A 24,551-nucleotide genomic window follows, 5' to 3' on the forward strand; every position below is an offset into this window, starting at 1 on the left:
AGCTGATGGGATAGATCTCTGTACTGACCCCTGATATATTTATACATATTAATTAGATCTCCCCTCAGTCGTCTTTTTTCTAAAGTGAATAACCCTAATTTTGATAATCTTTCAGGGTACTGTAGTTGCCCCATTCCAGTTATTACTTTAGTTGCCCTCCTCTGGACCTTCTCCAGCTCTGCTATGTCTGCCTTGTTTACAGGAGCCCAGAACTGTACACAGTACTCCATGTGTGGTCTGACTAGCGATTTGTAAAGTGGTAGGACTATGTTCTCATCACGGGCATCTCTGCCCCTTCTGATACAACCCATTATCTTATTGGCCTTGGCAGCAGCTGCCTGACACTGGTTTTTGCAGCTTAGTTTGCTGTTTATTAAAATTCCTAGATCCTTTTCCATGTCAATGTTACCGAGTGTTTTACCATTTAATATGTACGGGTGACTTGCATTATTCCTTCCCATGTGCATAACTTTACAGTGTTAAACCTCATCTGCCACTTATCTGCCCAAGCCTCCAGTCTATCCAGATCCCTCTGTAGTAGTATACTGTCCTCTTCAGTGTTAATTACTTTACACAGTTTAGTGTCATCTGCGAAAATGGATACTTTACTATGCAAGCCTTCTACAAGATCATTAATAAATATATTGAAGAGAATAGGGCCCAGTACTGACCCCTGAGGTACTCCACTAGTGACAGTGACCCAATCTGAGTATGTACCATTAATAGCCACCCTCTGTTTTCTATCACTGAGCCAGTTACTTACCCACATACAGATGTTTTCTCCCAGTCCGAGCATTCTCATTTTATATACTAACCTTTTATGTGGTACAGTGTCAAATGCTTTGGAGTGACACATGTTTACACTAATCCCATAAAAAATGTTTACACCTTTCAAAGACTACATGAGTTCTTAAAGGGTCTCTACCATCAGAATTACTGTTATGTAGCTGACTGACATTGGCGATGTGCTAATGTCAGCACTACATAACAGTATGTTTTTTACATTTCTCCCTGCAGCCGTTGTGATAAAATAAGCACTTTTATAATATGCTAATGAGCCTCTAGGTGCTATGTGGGTGTAGAATCAGCACCTAGAGGCTCGGTCTTCTCACCCTTTATCCCACCCAGGTCCTCCGTTCTGCCCGTCCCGCTCCTCTTGATTGATGTCAGGGTTTGCGGCATCGCTGATGAAATCCCGCGCCTGCGTTGAATACTTCTGTATTCGGCGCAGGCGCAGTGAGTGAAGGCCGCTTTCCTGATGCCGGCTTCCTCACTGTGACGTAGTCAGCGCAGGCGCAGTGAGGAATCTGGCACCAGGAGCGCATTATTCACTCACTGCGCCTGCACCGAATACAGAAGTGAATGGCGCAGGCGCGGGATTTCATCAGCGATGCTGCGGACCGTGGCATAAATCAAGAGGAGCGGGGCGGGCAGAACAGAGGACCTGGGCGGGATAAAGGGTGAGTAGACGGAGCCTCTAGGTGCTGATTTGACGCCCATATAGCACCTAGAGGCTCACTAGCATATTATAAATGGCTTATTTTGTCAGAGCGGCTGCAGGAAGAAATGTAAAAAACATACTGTTATGTAGTGCTGACATTTGTGCATCGCCAATCGTAATTCTGTAATTTAAAAGTGTCACTATGTTTTTTCATGCTTTTTGGATGGAAAATAAAGAGAAGGTTTGTTTCAACATTTGCTGGATGTATTGGTCCCAAGCAGTCCTCTGCAGTCCAATCCCTGTACTTCATGCAGAATGTCAGTCTGTCCCTGATGTTTTTCAGCTTCTTTGCTGCCTTTGTGGACATCAAGCGAACCTCCAAAAGCCTTTGCTTAGGCCCCATTCACATGACCATATATTTGCTTTGCATTCAATCCTCAGTTTTTGCGGATTGGATACTGACCCATTCATTTCAATGTGGCTGCAAAAAATGCGGAAAGTACACTGGATGCTGTCTGCATCTGTATGTCCGTTCCGCAGCCCTGCAAACAAGATAGAACGTGTCCTATTCTTGTCCGTTTTGCAGACAAGAATAGGAATTGTTAGGCTCCTTTCACACAACGGTATTTTTCCTCTGCATCTGATCCGCATTTTTTGCAGATCGAATGCGGACCTATTCATTTCAATGCGGCTGCAAAATATGCGGAAAGCAATGTGCTGTCCACACCTGTATGTCTATTTCACAGCCCCGCAAAAAAAGATAGAACACTGCTGACAAAAACAGGCATTGTAACAATGGGTCCGCCCAAAAAAAAAAAAGGTGCAACAAGGATGGCGCATGGACATAATCTGTATTTTTTTAGGAATGCAAAATGCATACGGTCATGTGAATGCACCATCACTGTGTGTACAGATGCACTCACACCTGCCTGCTGCCGTTCCTGAACACACTCTACACTGGTTGTGATTCAATCCCATAGCTGAATCCTGGCACTTGTTGGGATCTCTTGGGTGCCCTAAAACCTTTCTCACAGCAAATTAACATCTCTCATTGAAATTCTTTATGATCTGATAAATGGTTAATTTAGGGTTCATGTACATGAGTGTAAGGGCCCCGTGCCCATGCTGTGGACTGCAAATAGCGGTCCGCAGTGTATAGGCACTGGCTGTGTGTACTCCGTTTGCGGATGCAGACCCTTTGACTTGAATGGGTCCGCGATCCATAAGTTATGGCCAAATATAGAACCGAAAGTTGAAGTCCTATATTAGGTCATATCCTGCGGATTGTGGACCCACTCAAGTCAAAGGGTCCGCACCACAGAGTACATACGGCCAGTGCCCATACATTGCGGACCAGACGTTTACGGTCAGTAATACGGGCACTGAGCCAGTATGGTTGTGTGCTTGAGCCCTTAAGTGCAATCTTACAAGCGGCAAAGTATTTACCTGTAAAGCCCTTTTGATGCAAAGCAATGATAACTTCACATGTTTCCTTGGAGGTAACCACCATGGTTAACAGAATTCCAGCACCATCCCCTTTTTAAAGGAAATGTGTCACCTAAAATATTATCTGCCAGTGAAAACCAGATAGCAACACATATATCTTTTTTCTAATCTGTTTTTATGTTCTGATTGCGCATTCTGTTTACTGAACATGATTATGGGGGCGGCCATCTTGTCTGAGCTGTACTTAACAATGGTCAGACAAGGACATTGTACAAGGAAAGAATAAATAAGCTTTGATGTACAATGGTGAATCCTGTCTTATCTATACACAGAGGTGATAATTTTACAGGCAGGATTAGAATGATATATAAGCAGGTAACTGCAGTAAAGCGATCTGTACAGACCAAGAAGTTGAAATTATTAGGCTTAGTGGCCAGTCTAAAAACTGCAGGATTTTATGTTTTTTGTTTAAATATAGATATTGACATGGAAAATAAAAAATAACATCATCATAAGTTCTTTAAAAATACTTTAAACAGCGAGAGGCTGCCGGAATAAATGTCGGACATGTAGTTTTATTCCGGCAGCCTCCCGCCGTGCGCTGCTGTGCCTCGTCGGGTGAACAGCCTGACGGATCAGTCCTGCCTCTAGTGACCGTGTACCTCCGGACTGCCGCTCCGTCCCCATTGACTATAATGGGGGCGGGGACAAAGCGGCAGTCCGGAGGCACGCGGTCACTAGAGGCAGGACGGATCCGACAGGCTGTTCACCCGACGGAACAGCCTGCCGGAGGTCCGTGCCGCTAGTGTGATAGCAGCCTAAGTCATTTTCTGATGAAACATTCCCTTTAAAACAACCTGCTCTTCTATCTCAGTCAGCATGTCAGAGTGATATTAGTTGCCTTGTCCTCTAACGAGAAGATCACTAAAATTATGTTAGCAGGTCATCTTCTGGTAGGGCTAAAATGCAGTGGAAATGGGAGTTTGTGATTAAGTACATTTTTTATAAGAAGGAATGACTTTTCAATGAATTGCAATTCATTTGATCAGTCTTCATCAGATTAATCTAGAGCTAATGCAAATTGCCACTCTGAAAACTGAAGGAGCGAACTTTGTGAAAACCAAAATTTGTGTCAGTCTCAAAACGTTTGCCAATGACTGTACAAAACAGAGCCATAATATGGGCATGTGCATTCATAACCCTTCAAACCACTGATCCACCCTCCGGCCACACGTAGCTCATGAATTGGACGATTATCAGGGACGGGTTTGCTCAGGAGTTACCATATATACAGAACTACTGCACTGCATCATGCTGAACTCCAAAGGGTTAATACACACTTAGGTATAAATTCAGAAGATGATTGTCAAGCACCGATTACTTATTTTTTTTAGCAGAGTTATACTGTAGCATTTATGTAACACTCCCAGAGGAGACTTACAGGTTCAGTACGTGCTGTCTGCACAGAGGTTAAATAACCGGCTCCGTCATATGTAGCATTGTTACCGCTCCTGTCATTCGGAGACAAAGGAGGAGAGCAGAGTTGACAATGTTCTACATTCTACCAGACTAAAAGGAATTTGTTATTTTTGCAGAGACTAAAGGCAGCGTTACTGGCAGACTTTGTGTAACTTCATACATAGGCTAATTTGAGGTCCGGGAAACACACTCCATGTGATGGCTCCTCTGATCCAAACTCACAGCATCATATTGATTATTAAAGCCTCATTCACCCGTCAGTGTTTCACGGATGTGTGCTGACCGTGTTCTCCGCGGACAGCACACGTCCCCATCCATTTGAATGCGTGTATTCAGACATCGGTGTTTAAGCACGGTCCGTGGATTGGTGTTTTTAGCACGGATGCATGCTCTATTTTGTCCGTGTTCACGGATCCATCACGCCCATTATAGTCTATGGGTCAGTAAAACCCACAGATCCCATTTGTGTTGCCTTCGTGTTTCACGGATCATTAAGAATATATGCTTTGAAAATTATTTTTCAGCTGTTCAGTGTCAGTGAAACACGGATGCAACACAGACAGCAAAAAACGGACTCACGGATCCTTCACGGACAGCTTCACGGATGCATCACTCACCATCTGCTCATGGATTTCAGCACGGACACGGACGTGTGAATGAGGCTTAATGCTGTGAGTTCCTGCCTAACTGTGGGTCAACTGCACTGTACTCACATAATGTTGATAGGCAGGAACTCACAGAATCATAAATCATTATCATGCTGTGAGTTCAGGCCAGAGGAACAATGTTCTTAAATCCAGGAAATGTGGCTGTAACATGGAGTATGTTTCCCGGACCAAACACGCCTGTGTGAAATTAGCCATACTCACTAAAACAATGACTAATAAATAACTTAATATATTCCTTTAAAATTATATAATGATATTTATAATGCGCTAGCAGGATGACCCAGCTCTGCACAGGTATATTTCCACTATTGTGAGGTTAAAGGAGTACTCCCCATAACTGTGACCTCTACAGCACCTCCCCCCTAAATAGTGACCTCCACAGCAGCCCACCCCTTTAACTTTGACCTCCACAGCAGCCTGCCCCTTTAACAGTGCCCCACCCCATTATGGTCTCATACACACAACCGTATGTATTTTGCGGTCCGCAAAAAAACGTATCCGCACAAAAAATACGGATGACGTCTGTGTGCATTCCGCATTTTGATGGCCCCCAATAGAACAGTCTTATCCTTGTCCATAATGCGGACAATAATAGGACATGTTCTTTTCTTTTGCGGAACGGACATACGGAAACTAAATGCACTCATAGTCACTTTTTTTTTGCGTACCCATGGAAATGAATGACTCCGCATACGGTCCGCAAAAAAAGAAATGGAATGGACATTGAAAGAAAATACGTTTGTGTGCATGAGCCCTAACTGTAACCTTCACAGCCCCCCACCCCCATAACAGCGTTCTCCACAGCACCCTGCCCCTTAACATTGACCTCCACAGCATTTCACCCCTTTAACAGTGACCCCCCCCCCCCCCACAGTGGCCCACAACCTTTACAGTGACCCTCCACAAATCTTCCCCTTAACATACGTTGCAGTATTGCGGAGACATGGGTGCCATACCGTGGGCATTCCGTATCACGGATGCGGACTCATTTACTTAAATGGGTCCGCAAATCTGGAGATGCGGAATGGTGCGGAACGAAACCCTACGGAAGCACTACAGAGTGCTTCCGCGGGGTTTCGTCCTGTACTTCCGTTCCCCAAAAAGATAGAACATGTCCTATCTTTTTGCAGAACGTCCGGATCGCGGACCCATTCAAGTGAATGGGTCCGCGATCCGCTGCGGCTGCCCCACGTACTGTGCTCGTGCATTGCGGCTCGCATTTTGCGGGCCGCAGCATGACCACGGGGCACACACGCTCGTGTGAAAGAGGCCTAACAGTGACCCCCCACAGTGCCCTACACAGCAGCCTGCCCCCTTAACATTGACCTGCACAGGGCCCCTCCCATTTAAGACTTCCACAGCACTCTGTCCCCTTAATATAAGACTTCCACAGCACCCTGCCCCCTAATCATTAAGAAAAATGTTGTTTTGGAAACCTGGTGTAACTGATTTTGGATAAGGGTCATGTGACTGTGTGAATGGCAGTTAGAATGTGAGTAAATCTGCAAGCTCCTATTGGCCAATAATTTTGGGGGGAATATCTCAGGAATGGTATGTCCTAGAGAGCTGAGTCTAAAACCTTCCCGGACACCCTATGTACCTTTGTACCAAATTTGTTGCAGATCGGCCCAGTCATTTGGCTGCGGATAAAGAACAGACAGACACACAACTGACAGAAATTCTTTTTTATATATATAGCAGGGGTGGCTCTTGGTTCTTGAGCCACATGCGTCTCTTTGCTTCTTCAAGTGCGGCTCTAGCTGTGAAGCCAGGAAGCAGTCCGGCTCACTCTCCACCCCATGCTCATCTCTTTTCCTGATCGGGCACTGTTGCTACTTTGCAGCTCCATCTCACTCTCCACGACGTCCTGATGCACACAGTGTGAGAACGTAGTACGTGGAGACACGCACTATGACCTGACGTTGTGCTCATAAGGTCACAGTGGAGAGCGTGTCAGACCTGCAGAGTAGCAGGTGCCCAAGCAGGAGCCCAGTGCCTGATCAGGAGAGGGAAGACATTTTTTTTTTAATTATAGGACTGAGCATGGGGGTCTGATCTAAGCATGGGAGGTTCTGATCTGAGCATGGGGGGGCTGATCTGGGCAATGGGGGTCTGATCTGAGCATGGGGGGGCTGATCTGGGCAATGGGGGTCTGATCTGAGCATGGGGGGGCTGATCTGGGCAATGGGGTCTGATCTGAGCATGGGGGGGCTGATCTGGGCAATGGGGGTCTGATCTGAGCATGGGGAGTCCTGATCTGAGCAATGGTGGTCTGATTTGAGCATGGGGGTTCAGATTTGAGCATGGGGGCAGATCTGAGCATGGGGGGTCTTGTGTGAGCATGGGGGGTCTTGTGTGAGCATGGGGGCAGATCTGAGCATGGGGGGTCTTGTTTGAGCATGGGTTGGTCAGGTCTGAGCATGGGGGGTCAGATCTGTGAAGGGGGAGATCTGAGCACTGAAGGTCTGACACTGGGGGTCTGATTTGTGTTGTCTGATCTGAGCATTGGGGGTCTTATTTGGGAGGTCTGATTTAGAGGTCTGATGAGGTTTGGGGATCTGATTTATTAGTCTGATCTGAGGTTGATGAAATATATATTTTTTATTTTTTTCTCTGCTAATGAAAAATAAGAAAAAATATCAGATAAAAATATTTTGTTTCTCTTATTTTTCTTTGTTAAAACCTAGGTGCATCTTGTAGGGCGAAAAATGCGGTAACTGTGTGTAAATGTATAGCTTGTGGCTCTTGGTAGTCATACGTTTAGTTTTTTTTGGGCTCTTTGTGTCTGTAAGGATGGGCACAACTTATATATAAAAATAAATACATAAGAGATGTTCTGCTTATCTGCACAAGGGTTGGTTCTTCCAATTCACTAATGTATAATACAAAGTGGAAGAATCTTTTCTCCAGATGACTAATTGTTAGTAAGTAAAGCCTATTACAGGATGAAGGAGTGAGGTAATTTATCTGGATTACTTCTAAGCATCTCCTTGACATGGACTTTAAACAGACTTGTCATTTCAAAGCTTACAACAGTAACACATGACCTGTTATCTTGTATGCGCCAATTCTATCTATCTATCTATCTATCTATCTACAGTATCGATCTATCTTTGACTAGATAGTGTAAACTGTGTAAATTTATTGTTGGAAACCTATATATTAAAGGTAATTCCATAACAAATACAAACAGTAATATCAGGCTTTTTACTATATAATTAAATATATATATATTATTGTTTAGCGTATATTTTGCCCTATAAGACGCACTTTTTTGCCCCCAAAGTGGGGGGAAATGTCAGTGCATCTTATGGGGTGAATACTAATAAGCGCTTCCATTTATGAAAGCACTCATTAGCACAGGAGGACTGGGAAGCAGTGGATGCAGCACTCCCTGGGCTCTGAACTCACTGCTTGCTGGTCCTTGGCTGCTCGCTGTGCTGTAACTGCGTGCATGTTGAGATGGATCCCCAGAGCACCAGCGGTGCCAGAGCAGGAGAGGTAAGTTGATTTATTGTTTTCGTCTGATCTGAGGTCTGAATGGAGGTCTTAACATTGGGGGGCCTGATCTGAGTGATGGAAAAGGGGTCTTATTAAAATGCCGGTTTCATCAGAGGTCTGAATGGGCGTCTTAACATTAGGGGGCTGATCTGAGTGTCTGAATAGGGGTCTTATTAACATGCTGGTCTGATCTGAGGTCTGAATGGGCATCTTAACATTGGGGGTCGGATCTGAGTGTCTGAATAGGGATCCTATTAACATGGGGGTCTGATATGAGGTCTGAATAGGGATCCTAACATTGGGGGTCTGATTTAAAGTCTGATTGGGGGATCTTATTACCGTAACAATGGGGTATGATCTGAGGTCTGATTGGCGGTCTTATTAACATTGAGAGTCCAATCTGGGGTCTAATTGGGGGTCTTATTAACATTGAGGGTCAGATGTGAGGTCTGATTAACATTGGGGGTCTGATTGGGGCTCTGAGCTGAGGTCTCATGAAAAATATTTTCTTCTTATTTTCCTTCTCTAAAACCTATGGGCAGGTGTGTCTTATAGGGCGAAAAATACAGTATATTTCAATTATTATTATTATTTTTATTTATTTTAATATCTAGTCGCCAAACCTAGTGAATGTGACTACTTTTCTTCTGAAATGTAACTGGATCATAAATGTCATAAACTGCAGACAAAAGAAGCTGTGTGCCACAATTCTCTATTATTATACAATTAATATGTAGTCCCCAAGACCTCAGCCCAGGGACTGCTAAAGGTACTTTTGTATAGTTGTCAATACACGTAAAGAAGTAATCTCATGATTAATGTAAAAAAATGTAATCATACATTATGAAGTACATGACAGTCTATTTCTAGCAAAGCTCCATTTATAGCTCCGATTGCCCTGCTAAATTTTCTTCAGGCTGGACTCTCAGGGGCCTTGTCCTTTCTTTTTCAGCTCTCTTCCTTTCACAGCTTCTAAGGGCTGTATTATACCATCAGATTATCTGACAGATTTTCTGACCAATCATTAAAGGAGATCCAGTTGACCTGCTCACTAAGCTCAGTAGGACATGCACATTACTATACAGACTAAACACCAGGGGGCACTCATAGCAAAGTGAAGGGAATATCTGGCAACTGGCACATTTTTGTAAAAGACTGTAAATTTAAAAAGTCATTTGTTTTTCTGAATTATAATAAAATAACATTTAATGTTCAGACAACCCCTTTAAAATATTTCCACTTATTATATCTTTTAGCTAGGGGTGTCTGGGAGGTGCCTTGGGGAACGTGGGGGGTTAGGCCCATTAGGTTTTAGAAGCTCCTTGGGAATTGCCCCTCCCTATAATCTGGCCCTGGATATTGAGTTTGTATAACAGATTAGGAAATATAGGTTCCTTACATGGAGTTTAGAACTCTTTTGTACATTGTAAAGCAGCAGCCAAAGGTTACACAAAATCTACACTACAAGAGATGGAGCATGATATTTTATTTTCAAAACACAGCGCAATTTCCATGATTTCTTATGGCATCTTCCTTATTGACTTCTGAGAAAAAATGTGTTGTGGTCACCTGATTGCATACTAGAACAACCTGTCACAATTTCCTTGAACAAGTTGTCAAATTTAGAATGAATTGTGCTTAAGCAGGGTTGGGGAATCTTTTTGCTGCTGGCTATTTGGATATTTGTAACATCGTGGGGCATTACAAAATTCTTAACTTAAAAATTTGACGGCTATATTTGGTCAAACATACAACTGACTTAGGGGTAAGGTACAGAAATGGCGCTTCAATTAAAAAAATCGAGAGCGCTGTATTTTTTCAGAACAAAATGGCACCTGCACTATATATATAACAAATACTACAGGCGCCATTTTGACCACGCAGTCTAATATTTAACTTGAGAATGTTATATATGTAGTTCTTTATTTGGCATTAATGGCAGCCAAGCTCATCCCAGAGGGGGGGTCATCCAGCTTTCACTCTCCCTGCCACTGTCCCTGCCTCTTTTTTCGCAACTGTCCCTACCTTTGTCCCTTTCTCAGCCTCAGAACTGCCCCCCCACTTCCATCAGCCTCCTATAAGACCTCCCAGCTTACATCAGCCTCAGATCAGAACCTCATCAGACTTAGATCAGAACCCCAGCCTCAGATCAGACCCCCATCAGACCCTCCCTAGCTCAGATCAGCCCCCATCAGACCCCCCAGCCTCAGATGACACCCACATCAGAGCTCCCAACTTCAGATCAGACCCCCATCAGACCCTCCCCAGCCTCAGATCACACCCCTATCAGACCTCCCAATCTCAGATCAGACCCCCATCAGACCTTCCTTAGCCTCAGTTCAGCCCCCATCAGATCAGACCCTCATCATACCCCAAGCCTCAGATCAAACCCCCCAGCCTCAGATCAGACCCCTCAACCTCAGATCAGACCCCCAGCCTCAGATCAGATCCCCAATAGACCCCCAGCCTCAGACCTGTATCAGACCCACCCAGCCTAAGATCAGACCCCCCAGCCTAAGATCAGACCCCCAGCCTCAGATTAGTCCCTCAGCCTAAGACCAGCCCCCATCAGACCTCCCAGCCTCAGATCAGATCCTGCCAGCCTCAGATCAGACCCTATCAGACCTCCCCACCCTCAGATCAGCCCCAATCAGACCTCAGATCACACATTTAAAATTAATAAAAAAATAAACTTACCTCTCCAGCTCTGGACGGTGCTGCTACTTACAGATTCACTTACCCTCCGTGGTCTTCTTCCTGCCGAGCTGTACTGTAACCTGACAACGCACCGCATCAGGTCATAGTGTGCATCTACGTGCATTCCTGTGTTGTCTTGGCTGTGTGATTAGGGTCACTGGTTTTGTTGGATTTAAACCTTCTGCCCAGTCTGAGCTCCAAAGCACTCTGGAACAGGTTTTCATTAAGAATATCTCTGTTCTTTACATTCAGCTTTCCGTAACCAATCTGCCTTCCCCCGCCGCTCAAAAACACCCCCACTGCATTATGCTGTCACCACCATACTTCACTGTTAGGATGGTATTGGGCAGACAATGAGCAGTGCCTGGTTTACTCCAGAAAAGACACTTAGAATTGAGGCCAAAAAGTTCAATCGTGGTTTTATCAGCCCAGGGAATCTTGTTTCTCATAGTCTGAGAGTCCTTCAGATGCGTTTTTTGCAAACTTAGATGGGTCTTTAATATGTCTTTATTGAGAAGTAGCTTCTTTCTGGCAATTCTGTCATAAAGCCCAGATTGGTGGAGAGCAGTAGTGACCATCTGGAAGTTTCTCCCATCTGCACACAGCTCAGCCAAAGTGATCATTGGGTCTCCTCTCTTTTCTTCCGATTACTTAATTTGGTTGGATGGCCAGCTCTAGGAGTCTTGGTTGTTCCAAACTTCTTCCATTTAAGAATTGTCCTCTTAGGAACTTTCAGTGAAGCAGAAATTTTTTGTACTCTTCTCCAGATGTGTGTCTCCACACAATCTGGTCTCTGTAGGCAGTTATTTTCTTCTCATGGCTTGGTTGTTGCTCTGATATGCAGCTGTGAGACCTTATTTAGACGGTTGTGTCTTTACAAATCATGTTCACAGGTGGACTCCAATCAAAGTGTAGAAACATCTCAAAGATGGTCAAGAAAAATGGGAGGCCCCCAGAGCAAAAGGTCATGGATAGTTATGTCCATGTGAATGTTAATTAGTGTTTTCACTTTCTTATTATAGGGTATTGAGAGTGGGAGGCCGTGCTTTGAGGATTTAAGATGGTGCACGCTCATGAATGCGGTGGGCTTGGCAGGTGGCATAGCTGCCGGGTGACTCCTACAGCAGACACCTGTGGCTGTTGTCTGCGACAGGCGGTAATGCCTGTTACGGACTTTTAACCCTTTAGATGCCTTGGTCAAATGTGGTCATGGCACCTGGACGCACTAAAACACAGAAAAGCGGTGTGCCCTGGCTAGGATTGGGAAACCAGGGTGTAGTATGAGGCAGCACCTGTCCTCCTGTGTGACAGAAGGCTGCTGCACATTAGGTCCTTATATAGTATAACAATGTAGAGAAGATAAATAAAGCAACATGCGGCACTCACCGAAGTAGTGAAATAGTTACTCTTTATTCTTCCTTCTCAAGGATAATAACAGACGGGATGCTGGGGCGGACACACTGTTGCAGATGGTAGCGGCTACGGACATTTTGTGCGTACTATCCGTCTTCTTCTGGCCACTATAGACGTCATCACGCCTTAGTGCGCTTTATAGAAGCGGCGCTCTGCAGCCGGAGCCATCAGCAACAGCTGAGCACCGCAGATTAGTGACGTTAAAACCATAACATATAGAAACAAATACATGTAAGTTAGTACCAATAATTAATTCAGACTTTACTAATATACAGCATAATGCTGTACAGTGATATTACTCATTTATTTAAACATATGAAAGCAATTGCAAAGCAATAAGGGATCCAACTCTCTAAGATATCAAAAAAAATCCTCAGCTATCTAGACACAGCACAGATGGATATCTGAATGTCCTACTTAAAGGAATACAGACATGTAATTTCTGTCGTTCAGCCCCACCACTCCCATGGCTCTAGTAAGTAGAATCCACCTTGCTTCCCTCTGGGATGGGTCGGACTTGTTCCACTCCTGCAAAGGAAAGACAACGCGGGCGACCGCCATGGGCGGCTCTGATATGCTCGTTCAAGCGGGGACATCCTCTACCTGAACGGACAGAATTGAAATGTTCTCGTATTCGCTCAAAAAGTGGACGGATTGTTTTTCCAATGTAAAATCTCTTACATGGACAAAAAACAACATAAACGACATAGGGTGTGCGGCACGTAAAGAATTTTTTATATTGGCCTTATATAGTATAATCCCCATAGACTCAAAATCCAATGCATTGGAGTCTATGAAAGAAGTAATCTAATCTAATCATTGCTTGCCATAGTTCCCTATGGTCTCGCCATTTTTTGGTTGCTTCTCCACCTGCGTTTTTTTCCAATTTCACCCCATTTTGATTTTTTTTCCAGCTTCCCTCTATATCATATGCAATATTAAATGGTAGAATTTGAAAGTACAACTTGTCCTACAAAAAACAAGCCCTCGTACTATGTGAATAAAAAAAGTTATGGCCCCAGAAAGGCAGGCAGTGAAAAACGTAAACACAAAAACAGAAAAAAATTATCCCCTGTGGGCAATTAAATATCTTTATGGGAAAATTCTTTTAAAAAAACATCCTTTGTCCATGAACAATCTGTCTTTGAACAGAAAAATCTTTATTCTGACTATCAGACAAAAATTTAAAACACGGCCAACTTCTTTTCAGACAATGTTTTCTTCTCATGGCTTGGTTGTTGCTCTGATATGCAGCTGTGAGACCTTATTTAGACGGTTGTGTCTTTACAAATAGACGGTTGTGTCTTTCCAAATCATGTTGACAGGTGGACTCCAATCAAGGTGTAGAAACATCTCAAAGATGGTCAAGAAAAATGGGAGGCCCCCAGAGGTGTTAGTCAGCTCAAACCGTTGTTTGCTGTTAAATTTGAACAACTGTTTTGGCGATAATTGTCCATTTTTATCAACTTTAGACTAATGTTTTTGCACCCTTTTACAGTTTGAGGATCTCCTGTACTTCGCTCAAGACAGATAAGGGTGGATTATCTGTTTGGCTTCATGTGGTCATGACAGTGGCTTTTGTTTATATGTCTCTGCTAGCCAGGGATGTCAAGCTAGTCTAAACCAGAGAAAACCTGTCATGCAGTCAGGTTTTTCAACTAAAACGTACAATGACTATCAGGTTCATCCCTGAAGGCAGGGGATATGACACAACATTATTCTTTCTTTTTGGTATTGTATACATACAGGGAGTGCAGAATTATTAGGCAAGTTGTATTTTTGAGGATTAATTTTATTATTGAACAACCATGTTCTCAATGAACCCAAAAAATTCATTAATATCAAAGCTGAATATTTTTGGAAGTAGTTTTTAGTTTGTTTTTAGTTTTAGCTATTTTAGGGGGATATCTGTGTGTGCAGGTGACTATTACTGTACATAATTATTAGGCAACTTAACAAAAAACAAATATATACCCATTTCAATTATTTATTTTTACCAGTGAAACCAATATAACATCTCAACATTCACAAATATACATTTCTGACATTCAAAAACAAAACAAAAACAAATCAGTGACCAATATAGCCACCTTTCTTTGCAAGGACACTCAAAAGCCTGCCATCCATGGATTCTGTCAGTGTTTTGATCTGTTCACCATCAACATTGCGTGCAGCAGCAACCACAGCCTCCCAGACACTGTTCAGAGAGGTGTACTGTTTTCCCTCCTTGTAAATCTCACATTTGATGATGGACCACAGGTTCTCAATGGGGTTCAGATCAGGTGAACAAAGAGGCCATGTCATTAGATTTTCTTCTTTTATACCCTTTCTTGCCAGCCACGTTGTGGAGTACTTGGACGCGTGTGATGGAGCATTGTCCTGCATGAAAATCATGTTTTTCTTACCTTGCAGACTTCTTCCTGTACCACTGCTTGAAGAAGGTGTCTTCCAGAAACTGGCAGTAGGACTGGGAGTTGAGCTTGACTCCATCCTCAACCCAAAAAGGCCCCACAAGCTCATCTTTGATGATACCAGCCCAAACCAGTACTCCACCTCCACCTTGCTGGCGTCTGAGTCGGAATGGAGCTCTCTGCCCTTTACCAATCCAGCCATCTGGCCCATCAAGACTCACTCTCATTTCATCAGTCCATAAAACCTTAGAAAAATCAGTCTTGAGATATTTCTTGGCCCAGTCTTGACGTTTCAGCTTGTGTGTCTTGTTCAGTGGTGGTCGTCTTTCAGCCTTTCTTACCTTGGCCATGTCTCTGAGTATTGCACACCTTGTGCTTTTGGGCACTCCAGTGATGTTGCAGCTCTGAAATATGGCCAAACTGGTGGCAAGTGGCATCTTAGCAGCTGCACGCTTGACTTTTCTCAGTTCATGGGCAGTTATTTTGCGCCTTGGCTTTTCCACGCGCTTCTTGCGACCCTGTTGACTATTTTGAATGAAACGCTTGATTGTTCGATGATCACGCTTCAGAAGCTTTGCAATTTTAAGAGTGCTGCATCCCTCTGCAAGATATCTCACTATTTTTGACTTTTCTGAGCCTGTCAAGTCCTTCTTTTGACCCATTTTGCCAAAGGAAAGGAAGTTGCCTAATAATTATGCACACCTGATATAGGGTGTTGATGTCATTAGACCACACCCCTTCTCATTACAGAGATGCACATCACCTAATATGCTTAATTGGTAGTAGGCTTTCGAGCCTATACAGCTTGGAGTAAGACAACATGCATAAAGAGGATGATGTGGTCAAAATACTCATTTGCCTAATAATTCTGCACGTAGTGTATATTAGAAAAGTCCTATCGGTCCTACATGGGTGATCTGATGAGATAACCTGACGCCAACTTGACAGATTTTCATCCATCACCATCTGTGATATTAATTAAAGCACAAGAGAAAAAAAGAGCTGTTATGTAATGTTTTCCCACAAGAGACTGGATGGGATAAGACATGACAAGATGCTAGGAACTTATTCTATAACACAGCTATCCATTGTATTGTGCCATGCGATGGTCAGTAGTAAATTTGAACATTTTTTTACGTATAATTTTGTCAAAAACATTTTGTCAAAAACTTGCACAGGAATAATATGTGCTTGTGACATTCTTATTATATTAGCAGGATTGAAGAGCTGCTAATGAAAGGCACAGTGCATGGTTTACTTTATGTTTTTTTTTACTTTAGGTTTTTATATGTATGGCAAAAAAATTGTGCATGACAAAGGTGCGGCACGACTTCACTATAAATTTATAATGAAATGGATATGATTTCCGATTTTATTTCATACACTGATGTATAGTAGTATCTACAAGTTATAACCCTTTTGTTCATATTTCCGTCGGAGGTTACCTTAGAAGCCTCAGTTGGAAATTCAGTCATGTCTAATTGGAAAAATAGCACAGCGTGCGCCCGTGGAAATGTGAACAGGTTTTGAATTAAATGTACGTGGATGTCACTTCTCCTCCTCCTCCAGTGGAGATTTACAGAAAAGTACCAGGATTTTGTCTGCTTGTGTTATAAAGGGGTGTCCCTTGTAAGTACCGTATTTATACCGTGTTTTTTGTACCTGTGTTTTTGGTTATATTTGCAGCGCTAGATGTTAGCATGTTAGCTGAAGGTCTATGCGAAATATGAAATGCAGGACACGTGCTTTTTTGCTCCTGGCGTTTTTGTTCATTAGGTGGCTTTGTTTTTTGCCTTTCTGGCTTCTTTTAAAAAACGTAGCATGCTGTAGCTCTTTGCATTTTTAAATCACCTTCTCTGTTTTTTTCACCATGAAGAAAACGCTAGTACACGAACATTGGGGGAAAATATTCAAAGCACAGGAATAGTTGTGTGGCCGTGGTGACTAACTGGGAATCTCCCCTAATATGTGTGGCCGTACCCTTAAAGTAGTTGTCTCATTATGGACAATGGGGGTATATCACTAGGATATGCCCCCACTGTCTTATAGGTGTGGGTCCAACCGCTGGGACCCGCACCTATATCGAGAAAGGAGCCCCGCAAGTGAAGGAGGGCGCACTGCGCATGTGCCCTAGATTCATTTTCTATGGGGTCGGCGAAAATAACCAAGTGCTGGCTCGGCTATTTCTGTCGGCCCCAGGCTCCGTTCTCTATATAGGTGCGGGTCCCAGCGGTGGGATCCGCACCTATAAGACAATGGGGCATATCCTAGTGATTTTCTCCTATTATCTATGATGAGACAACCCCTTTTTTTTTAAACAAAATGTTATTTCGGGAAGAGACATGCATGGTTCATGACAACATATCTTGGAGGTTACAAATCTTATCGATAAAAGACATTCTTACATGAAAAACACATGTTCATGACTTTTGCACCAATTATTGAAAAGTAAATGATCCATATTCCCATTTTTCCCCCCTCTGAATCCAAAAACCCTCCCACCGCCCCCCCCCCCCCCCCCTTCCCTAGCCTCCTAACACTAATTAACTTAACATACATCCTGCTTGAGAACCAAATTACCAACTTGGCAACTTCCATACAACTTGACAGAAAAAGCAAGAGATTTTATGCCGAAGCATGTACAATGCCCTGTACCATTTTAAACTGACTTCATTGTGCTAATCGGCCTAACGTCCCTTTCAGCTGCTCCTGGGGCTGTTTGTCAGCATCCCTTAGCTAAATTGGCCAAGAGTCTACCGGCCTTGTTACCAAATTTGTGAAGCTCTAACTCCCATCGGGCTATATGAAAACCTTCTTTTCTTATTGCCCAGATTTCAAATTCCCTTCTGGCCTCTATCCATTTTTGTTTTCTTTCTATTGTTTGAGTTTGCACAAAGGCCCTGTACCTTCTCTGGACCTCTTGGCTGCTTTTAATGAATTGGGTCTTAGTAGCTCTTTTGAGTCCTGTTACATAGGCTATCAACCTGCCCCTTAATACTGCCTTGCCCGCTTCCCAGAAAAGTAGAGGGTCTCTCTCATGTTCCTGGTTGAGAGTGCTATATTCCAGCCACCATCCCCTTAACAGTTCTACAAAGGTCTCGTCATTCACTAAGAAGGACGGGAACTTCCACAGCAGCTCCGCACCCCTTGGTTCTACATCCGCCAACGTCAAAGCCACTGGTGAGTGGTCTGAAATCACCAAATTCTCAACGGACACGTCCCTGATTCTGGGTAAAAGTTCTGGTTTCGCAAACCAGTAGTCTATGCAGGACCATGAGTTTTATGCATGGGAGAAGTGGGTGAACTCTCGGTCATCAGGATGTGAAATCCTCCAAACATCCACCATTGCGGTGTCATCCGTAAAGGAAGACAAAACCCCTCTCCTCCCTTGCACTTTTACCCTCAACTTTTCCAGTTGTTTACGGTCCTCTACTTCGACCATTGTGGCATTGAAATCACCTCCCACAATTTTATCTCCCACTGCATCTGCTAAGATTCTATCTCTCAGGGAAGCATAAAAACGACCTTGTGCTACATTGGGAGCATAGATATTGTAAAGGTTGAGACTTCTGTTCACATCCTTCATTGTCAGTACCAGAACCCTGCCCTCATCATCTGCAGCATGCCCTTGGATCTTATGCACTAAATTCCTATGCACCAGAGTGATCACGCCCGCTTTACCTTGCACTGCTTGAGAACCATATACCCTCCCCACCCACAGCTTCGACATTCTCGGAAAATCTTCTAAAAGGTGTGTTTCCTGCAGAAAAGCAATGTCCGCCCCCAGGCGCTTAAGGTGACAATTTTATCTCCCACTGCATCTGCTAAGATTCTATCTCTCAGGGAAGCAAAAAAAACGACCTTGTGCTACATTGGGAGCATAGATATTGTAAAGGTTGAGACTTCTGTTCACATCCTTCATTGTCAGTACCAGAACCCTGCCCTCATCATCTGCAGCATGCCCTTGGATCTTATGCACTAAATTCCTATGCACCAGAGTGATCACTCCCGCTTTACCTTGCACTGCTTGAGAACCATATACCCTCCCCACCCACAGCTTCGACATTCTCGGAAAATCTTCTAAAAGGTGTGTTTCCTGCAGAAAAGCAATGTCCGCCCCCAGGCGCTTAAGGTGACGCAGCACCATCATGCGTTTCTGCGGGGAACGTAGGCCCTTGATGTTCCAGGTAATTGTTTTAACCATTAAACAGCATTATCACAGCTTCCTCTACCAGACTGTCACATGGAAATGTATTAAAGGTCAGCAGGAAAGTTCTAACATAACTATAAATTGCGTAAAGAAAGTATAAGAACAGCATTTTAGATCCTATATAGGATAGTAAACAAAACATCTATCGTGGACTTCTCTTTTTTCTGGTATCATAGTAAAGTCCACATACTCCCCTCTTTTGTGTTGACACAGGAGAGCGAGACTACTGCATCAATACAGCACCCATATTGATTTTTGGCTTTCTGAAAGTGTTCTTACGTTGCTTCTGTAAGATTTTTACTTTCGGTGTCGCCGTTGGTTACTTGCCGATGAGGTGAAATCCTCAGTTTTTCGCTGCGACTTATCGCAGAAAGTTCCTTGCGATGCATGCTGTGTGCTTTGTGGCCTCTGGCTTTCTTTCTCCACCGGATCCTCATGATCTGAGATGTACGGGCCTTGAGCAAAAAAAGCTGCACCATCTGAAGCAGAATTAAAGTTCCTGTAAATGACATCGGCACACTTCACCTTCAACACTGCTGGGTAAAGCAGTTGGAAACGTATTTTCCTCTGGAATAAAGACGTGCAAATTTCACTGAAGCCTCTTCTTTTCTTTGTGACCACCGAAGAATAGTCATTGAAAAGCATAATCTTTTGACCCCTATAGGCCAGTGCTCCTTGCGAGCCCTAAAAGCATGCATTATGTCCTCTTTATCAGAGAAATCAAGGTATTTCATAATGACCTGCCTACCCCTTTAAGACCGGGCAGAAGACTCCTTGGATCCCCCTGGAGGGTTCTGTAGTGATCCCAATCTATGCGCCCCCTCCTTCTACTTTGCAAGGAACAGAAAATCCCAGCGCTCTGGGGAGGTCCGATTCACAAATATGCTTAAGTTCAGAGCCCGGTATCTCCTCCGGGAGACCCACTAGTCTGAGGTTACTGCGGCGGGAGCGATTTTCAAGGTCATCCACTTTATCCCTCAGCTCATTCACCGTCTGCAGTAGTTTTGACACCCGCGATTGCGTGCCGTTCAAATCTTCTTCCACACAAGACGTCCGCTGCTCAAGCTCCTCTATGCGGTACCCTCGTTGGTTGTAAGCTTCTTGCAGCTCTGTAAGGCAATCTTGAATCATTGCCGCTAGTGTGGTCTTGAGGTCCGGAGCCAAATGCGCGGCAACCTCTATCGCCAAACGCTTGAGATCCGTAGCTGAAAGCGGAGTAGGGCTAAAATATCCTCCTGCGAGGAGGTCAGAGGCTGGTTTGAAGCAGCGTTTTGCGGTGCAACCTCTTGTTCAGCTGCCATCTTGACTGGTTCACCTGTTCAGGGCGCGGCTCGTCACCGTCCTTCGGCTTCTTCCCGCTACGAAGCAGGTACCTCTCCATGTAGGGTGAGCGTTGTATTAGCGCTTACCACACTTTGTGTGGCTATCGGAGCCCGTAGGCGATGAACGGAGGGTAATGGTGTCGGGGAGAGTGGCGGAGCTCCGCTAAGCGCAACTCCTCATACCAGCGCCGGAACCGGAAGAGACAACCCCTTTAAGGCTATATCCACATGGCAGCGATGAAAAACAGTCTTTAGAAATGGTAAAAGATAAATTTTTCACTGCTGGGCGACTTTCCAACAAATAGCCATTCAAAAGAGCACCTAGTAATAGTAATGCCCCCTCAGTAATAGTAATTCCCCCATTGGTGTGCCCCAGTAAGAGTAATGGCCCTATTAGTGCGCCCCAGAATGAATAATGCCCCCTATTAGTGCCCCCCCCAGTAAGAATAATGCCCCCATTAGTGACCTCCAGTTAGAATAATGTGGCCCTCATCCCCCGGGAACTGTCACTCGGGGCCAGCACACTGACTGTAGAGTGTTGTGTGAGAGTCCGGCAGCTTTCCTGGGCCCGGTAACGGAGACCGGGGTAGAGGGAAGTTGTCGTGATAGGAAAGGAGTGCAGCAGAAGAGCCGGGGACGGGAGGAGCGCAGGCCCACGGCTCGTCTCATTGTTATCCAGCCTGATCTCGGAGTGAGAGCAGCTCAGTCCCGTTGCGGCCGCCATGCTGTGGGGCGAGGGTTTGCTGCTCTCCTTCAGCAGCGTCTTCGTGCTCCTGACCACCCGCAGCCCCCAGCTCTCCGGCTTCCAATCCATCCTGACCGGCGGCCTCGTCCTCTTCCGGTTCGAGCCGATCCCTGAGTGCAGGCCGCTCACAGATTACCACCGCTCACTCACCGCCAGCTGTCAGGACCATGAGTGAGCAAGTCAGACAGTCTGCACTGCAGTTTGAAATGAATCCTGTGCCCGGGTCTGTGAAAGAAAGGCTTGTACCCGGGCACAGGTTGACAAACCCGGACTGTCCGAGTCAATCCTGTACGGGTGGCAAACCTAGGTTTGAATGACTTGTATGTCAGATCACATACTGGGGGGCTATTCACACATCACTGACCCCTGTGCCTGGTCCAAGAATGTCACCACAGGTCCTACTATTGTCTGTTTTTGCAAATAAGAATAGCCAGTTTCTTGCAGACCAAAAATCAGATGGGTAATGAGGCAACATATGTGCCATTCCAGTCAAATAGCAATCACCCCCATTATTTACTCTCTATCCAGAGCCTATTTATGTCACCATGGGCACTGTAGCACTATCCCTCAAAGAATTAGGCGGGAATAAGAAAAGGTCCACCATTATCCCCCAACTCCATTCAGTCTCTGGTATTTGAGACCTAAGCGGTCATATGACATTCCAGCTGGTACAGTGTACGCCTAGCAGGGCCTGGCTGGCAGCCGGTGCATGTGTACATGGAGAGGCACTGCCCCCTCAGCGTCAGTGTGGTGTGTGGAGGCGTGACTGCCGGGATGAGCTGAGGGGGACGGCCTGTCTGCTTCTCATATGGGACAAGCATCCTGTGTGGAAATATGACGGGCTGCCGTGTTTGCCCACAGACTTGGTGAAGTTCTTTCCCCAAAGCCTGGTTAGGGTTCTGTTCTCACAGTGCCAAGCATGAAGCTCATCGGCCGGAGTGGTCGGGACAGTGCCACGTTGCCAATAAGGTACGCTCTTTGTGGTGTGAGGTAACGTACCCACTAGACAGGTCTGGGGGATAACTGGTGGAGCTTATGCCATACTTCAGCCCCTATCATCTGCTCTCTCTACCAGTTGCCATGGTGAAGTGTGCCCCTCTGCTTTGCCCAGCATACTGGGTTCAGTGCCCACCGAAAGAAACAGGAAACTGTTGGGAAAGCTGTGGATTGGGCAATGTCGTCAGTGCTCAGCTTTCCCCGTGGCAGTCATGCTGCATTGTTTGCTATGCTTACACCTAAAGTCCAGTGACGCTCTGCCACATATGGATGCCATAGGGCATGGCGATCATTAGTGACTGGCCATGATCCTGCGACCACCTGCCTGACTGGATTTACAATCCTGTATAATGAGTGAGGGCTCATGTGCGGATTGTATGTGGAACTATTCATTTCAGTGTTTCCACAAAAAAAACAACTGAAGTTACTCTGTGTGCATTTCGTTTCCGTAAGTCCATATTTCTGTTCCGCAAAAAAATTGAACATGTCCTATTATTGTCCGCATTATGGACAAGGATAGTACTGTTCTATTAGGGGCAAGCTGTTCCATTCCGCAAAATATGGAATGAACACAGAAGTCATCCGTATTTTTTTGCGGATCCGTTTTTTTGCGGACTGGAAAATACCTCCGTGTGCATGAGCCCTAAATCTGAATATATACTTGCCTTCCAGAATATCCACGGTGTCTTATAAGATGGCGCTTCTAGTATTTATAATATGTGCCATTTTTCACCATCAAAATAATTGCAATTGCATAGATGTGTGTCCTGTACCAAACCCCACGACCCTCTGCTCCTGCCATACCACCTCCTACTCATATAGTGGCCTGGGTGTAGGTATGTTCCATCACATTTCCGGTTGTACATCCAGCATTATGCCAGTGTTCTCCAATACATTCCAGAACTGTAAGGGTTACATAGCATCAGAATTCCATATAATGCCATGTGACCGCGGCAGTGCTGGGAGGTCGGGCCGGGAGCTGCGATGCGGACTTGCTGCGGGAGGAACGCTTGTCTGGAAGGGGCCTTAGACGCAACACTAGGATGCCTACGGGTTTGAATCTTATTTTTTTCTATCAGTGATCAAATCCTTCTGGTCAAGGATAGATTGCAGTTTAGTTCTACGCCATTGTATTTAGGGTACTTTCGTATCTGTCAAAACACATGCAAACTGATAGCATTTGTCAGAGGGATCTGAATCCTGATCCGTATGACAAATGCATTAAAATGCTGCATCCGTCTCTCTGGTGTCATCTGAAAAAACGGATCCAGCATTCATTTTTTTCACATTTTTGCGGTCTGAGCATGCGCAGACCGCAATGCCAGATGCATTTTGCCGGAACACTCGGGGCCGGATCCGGCATTAATGCATGTCAATGGGAAAAAATGCCGGCATTTCAGCAAGTGTTCCGGAATTTTAGACTGAGATAAAACCGCAGCATGCTGCGGTTTTATCTCCGTCCTGAAAAGTCAAAAAGACTGAAGACATCCTGATAGGATTGCTCTCCATTCAAAATGCATGGGGATAAAACTGATCAGTTCTTTTCCGGTATAGATCCCCTGGGACGGAACTCAGTGCCAGAAAAGAATAACGATAGTGTGAAAGTACCCTTATCTATCATATTTTATTTCAATTTTGTAAAATTATGTCTGTCTCTTTCACATTGTGCGTTTTTTCTTTTAATTACATGTTGCTCCATTTAGAGCAACGAGTCGGGTGGTGTGGGTGCTGTTACAATGTGAACTTGTGTCCTGCTTTATGGCTGCACTGCCCTGACACCAGCCCTCAGAACTCACATGTGAGTTGCATAACAGGTGGTTTTGATGTGATGGGGGTTAATTTTCATTTGAACCTACCTCCCCACCCCCCATTTCCTGTGGGGGTTGGGGTTACTGGTGGGACTTTAAATTTCCTCACTTCAACATTAACCTAAGTTATGACTAAGGGTACTTTCACACTAGCGGCAGGACGGATCCGACAGGCTGTTCACCCTGTCGGATCTGTCCTGTCGCTATTGCGACGGCACATCGAAATAGCGGCAGGACGGATCTGACAGGGTGAACAGCCTGTTGGATCCGTCCTGCCGCTAGTGTGAAAATAGCCTAAGGACATTAAGTCCGAAACGCGTAAGCTATCGCATGGTTTAAGGATTTGTCTGTATATGATTTAATGTTACGTCAATAAAGAGGAAGATTTTACTGAAAAACATTACAGTGCCGGAA

At 44.7% G+C, this 24,551-nt stretch overlaps 1 protein-coding gene across 2 annotated transcripts in view; it reads left to right on the plus strand.

Annotated features, from left to right (window-relative positions):
• The window catches only part of LOC122946029 (GRAM domain-containing protein 2B-like), a 60,633-nt gene that overhangs the window by 11,635 nt on the left and 24,447 nt on the right, over positions 1 to 24,551 (plus strand). The window contains exon 1 of one of the 2 annotated variants that reach the window (XM_044305328.1): positions 22,109 to 22,302. The exons of the other annotated variant lie outside the window; for it this stretch is intronic. Within the exon in view, the coding sequence (XP_044161263.1) occupies positions 22,253 to 22,302 (50 nt within the window). The 5' untranslated portion in view covers positions 22,109 to 22,252. Of the gene's footprint in view, positions 1 to 22,108; positions 22,303 to 24,551 lie in introns of those variants that run through there. 2 annotated transcript variants of the gene reach the window in all.

Source organism: Bufo gargarizans, chromosome 1 (genome assembly GCF_014858855.1).
Source record: "Bufo gargarizans isolate SCDJY-AF-19 chromosome 1, ASM1485885v1, whole genome shotgun sequence".
NCBI lineage: Eukaryota > Metazoa > Chordata > Amphibia > Anura > Bufonidae > Bufo > Bufo gargarizans.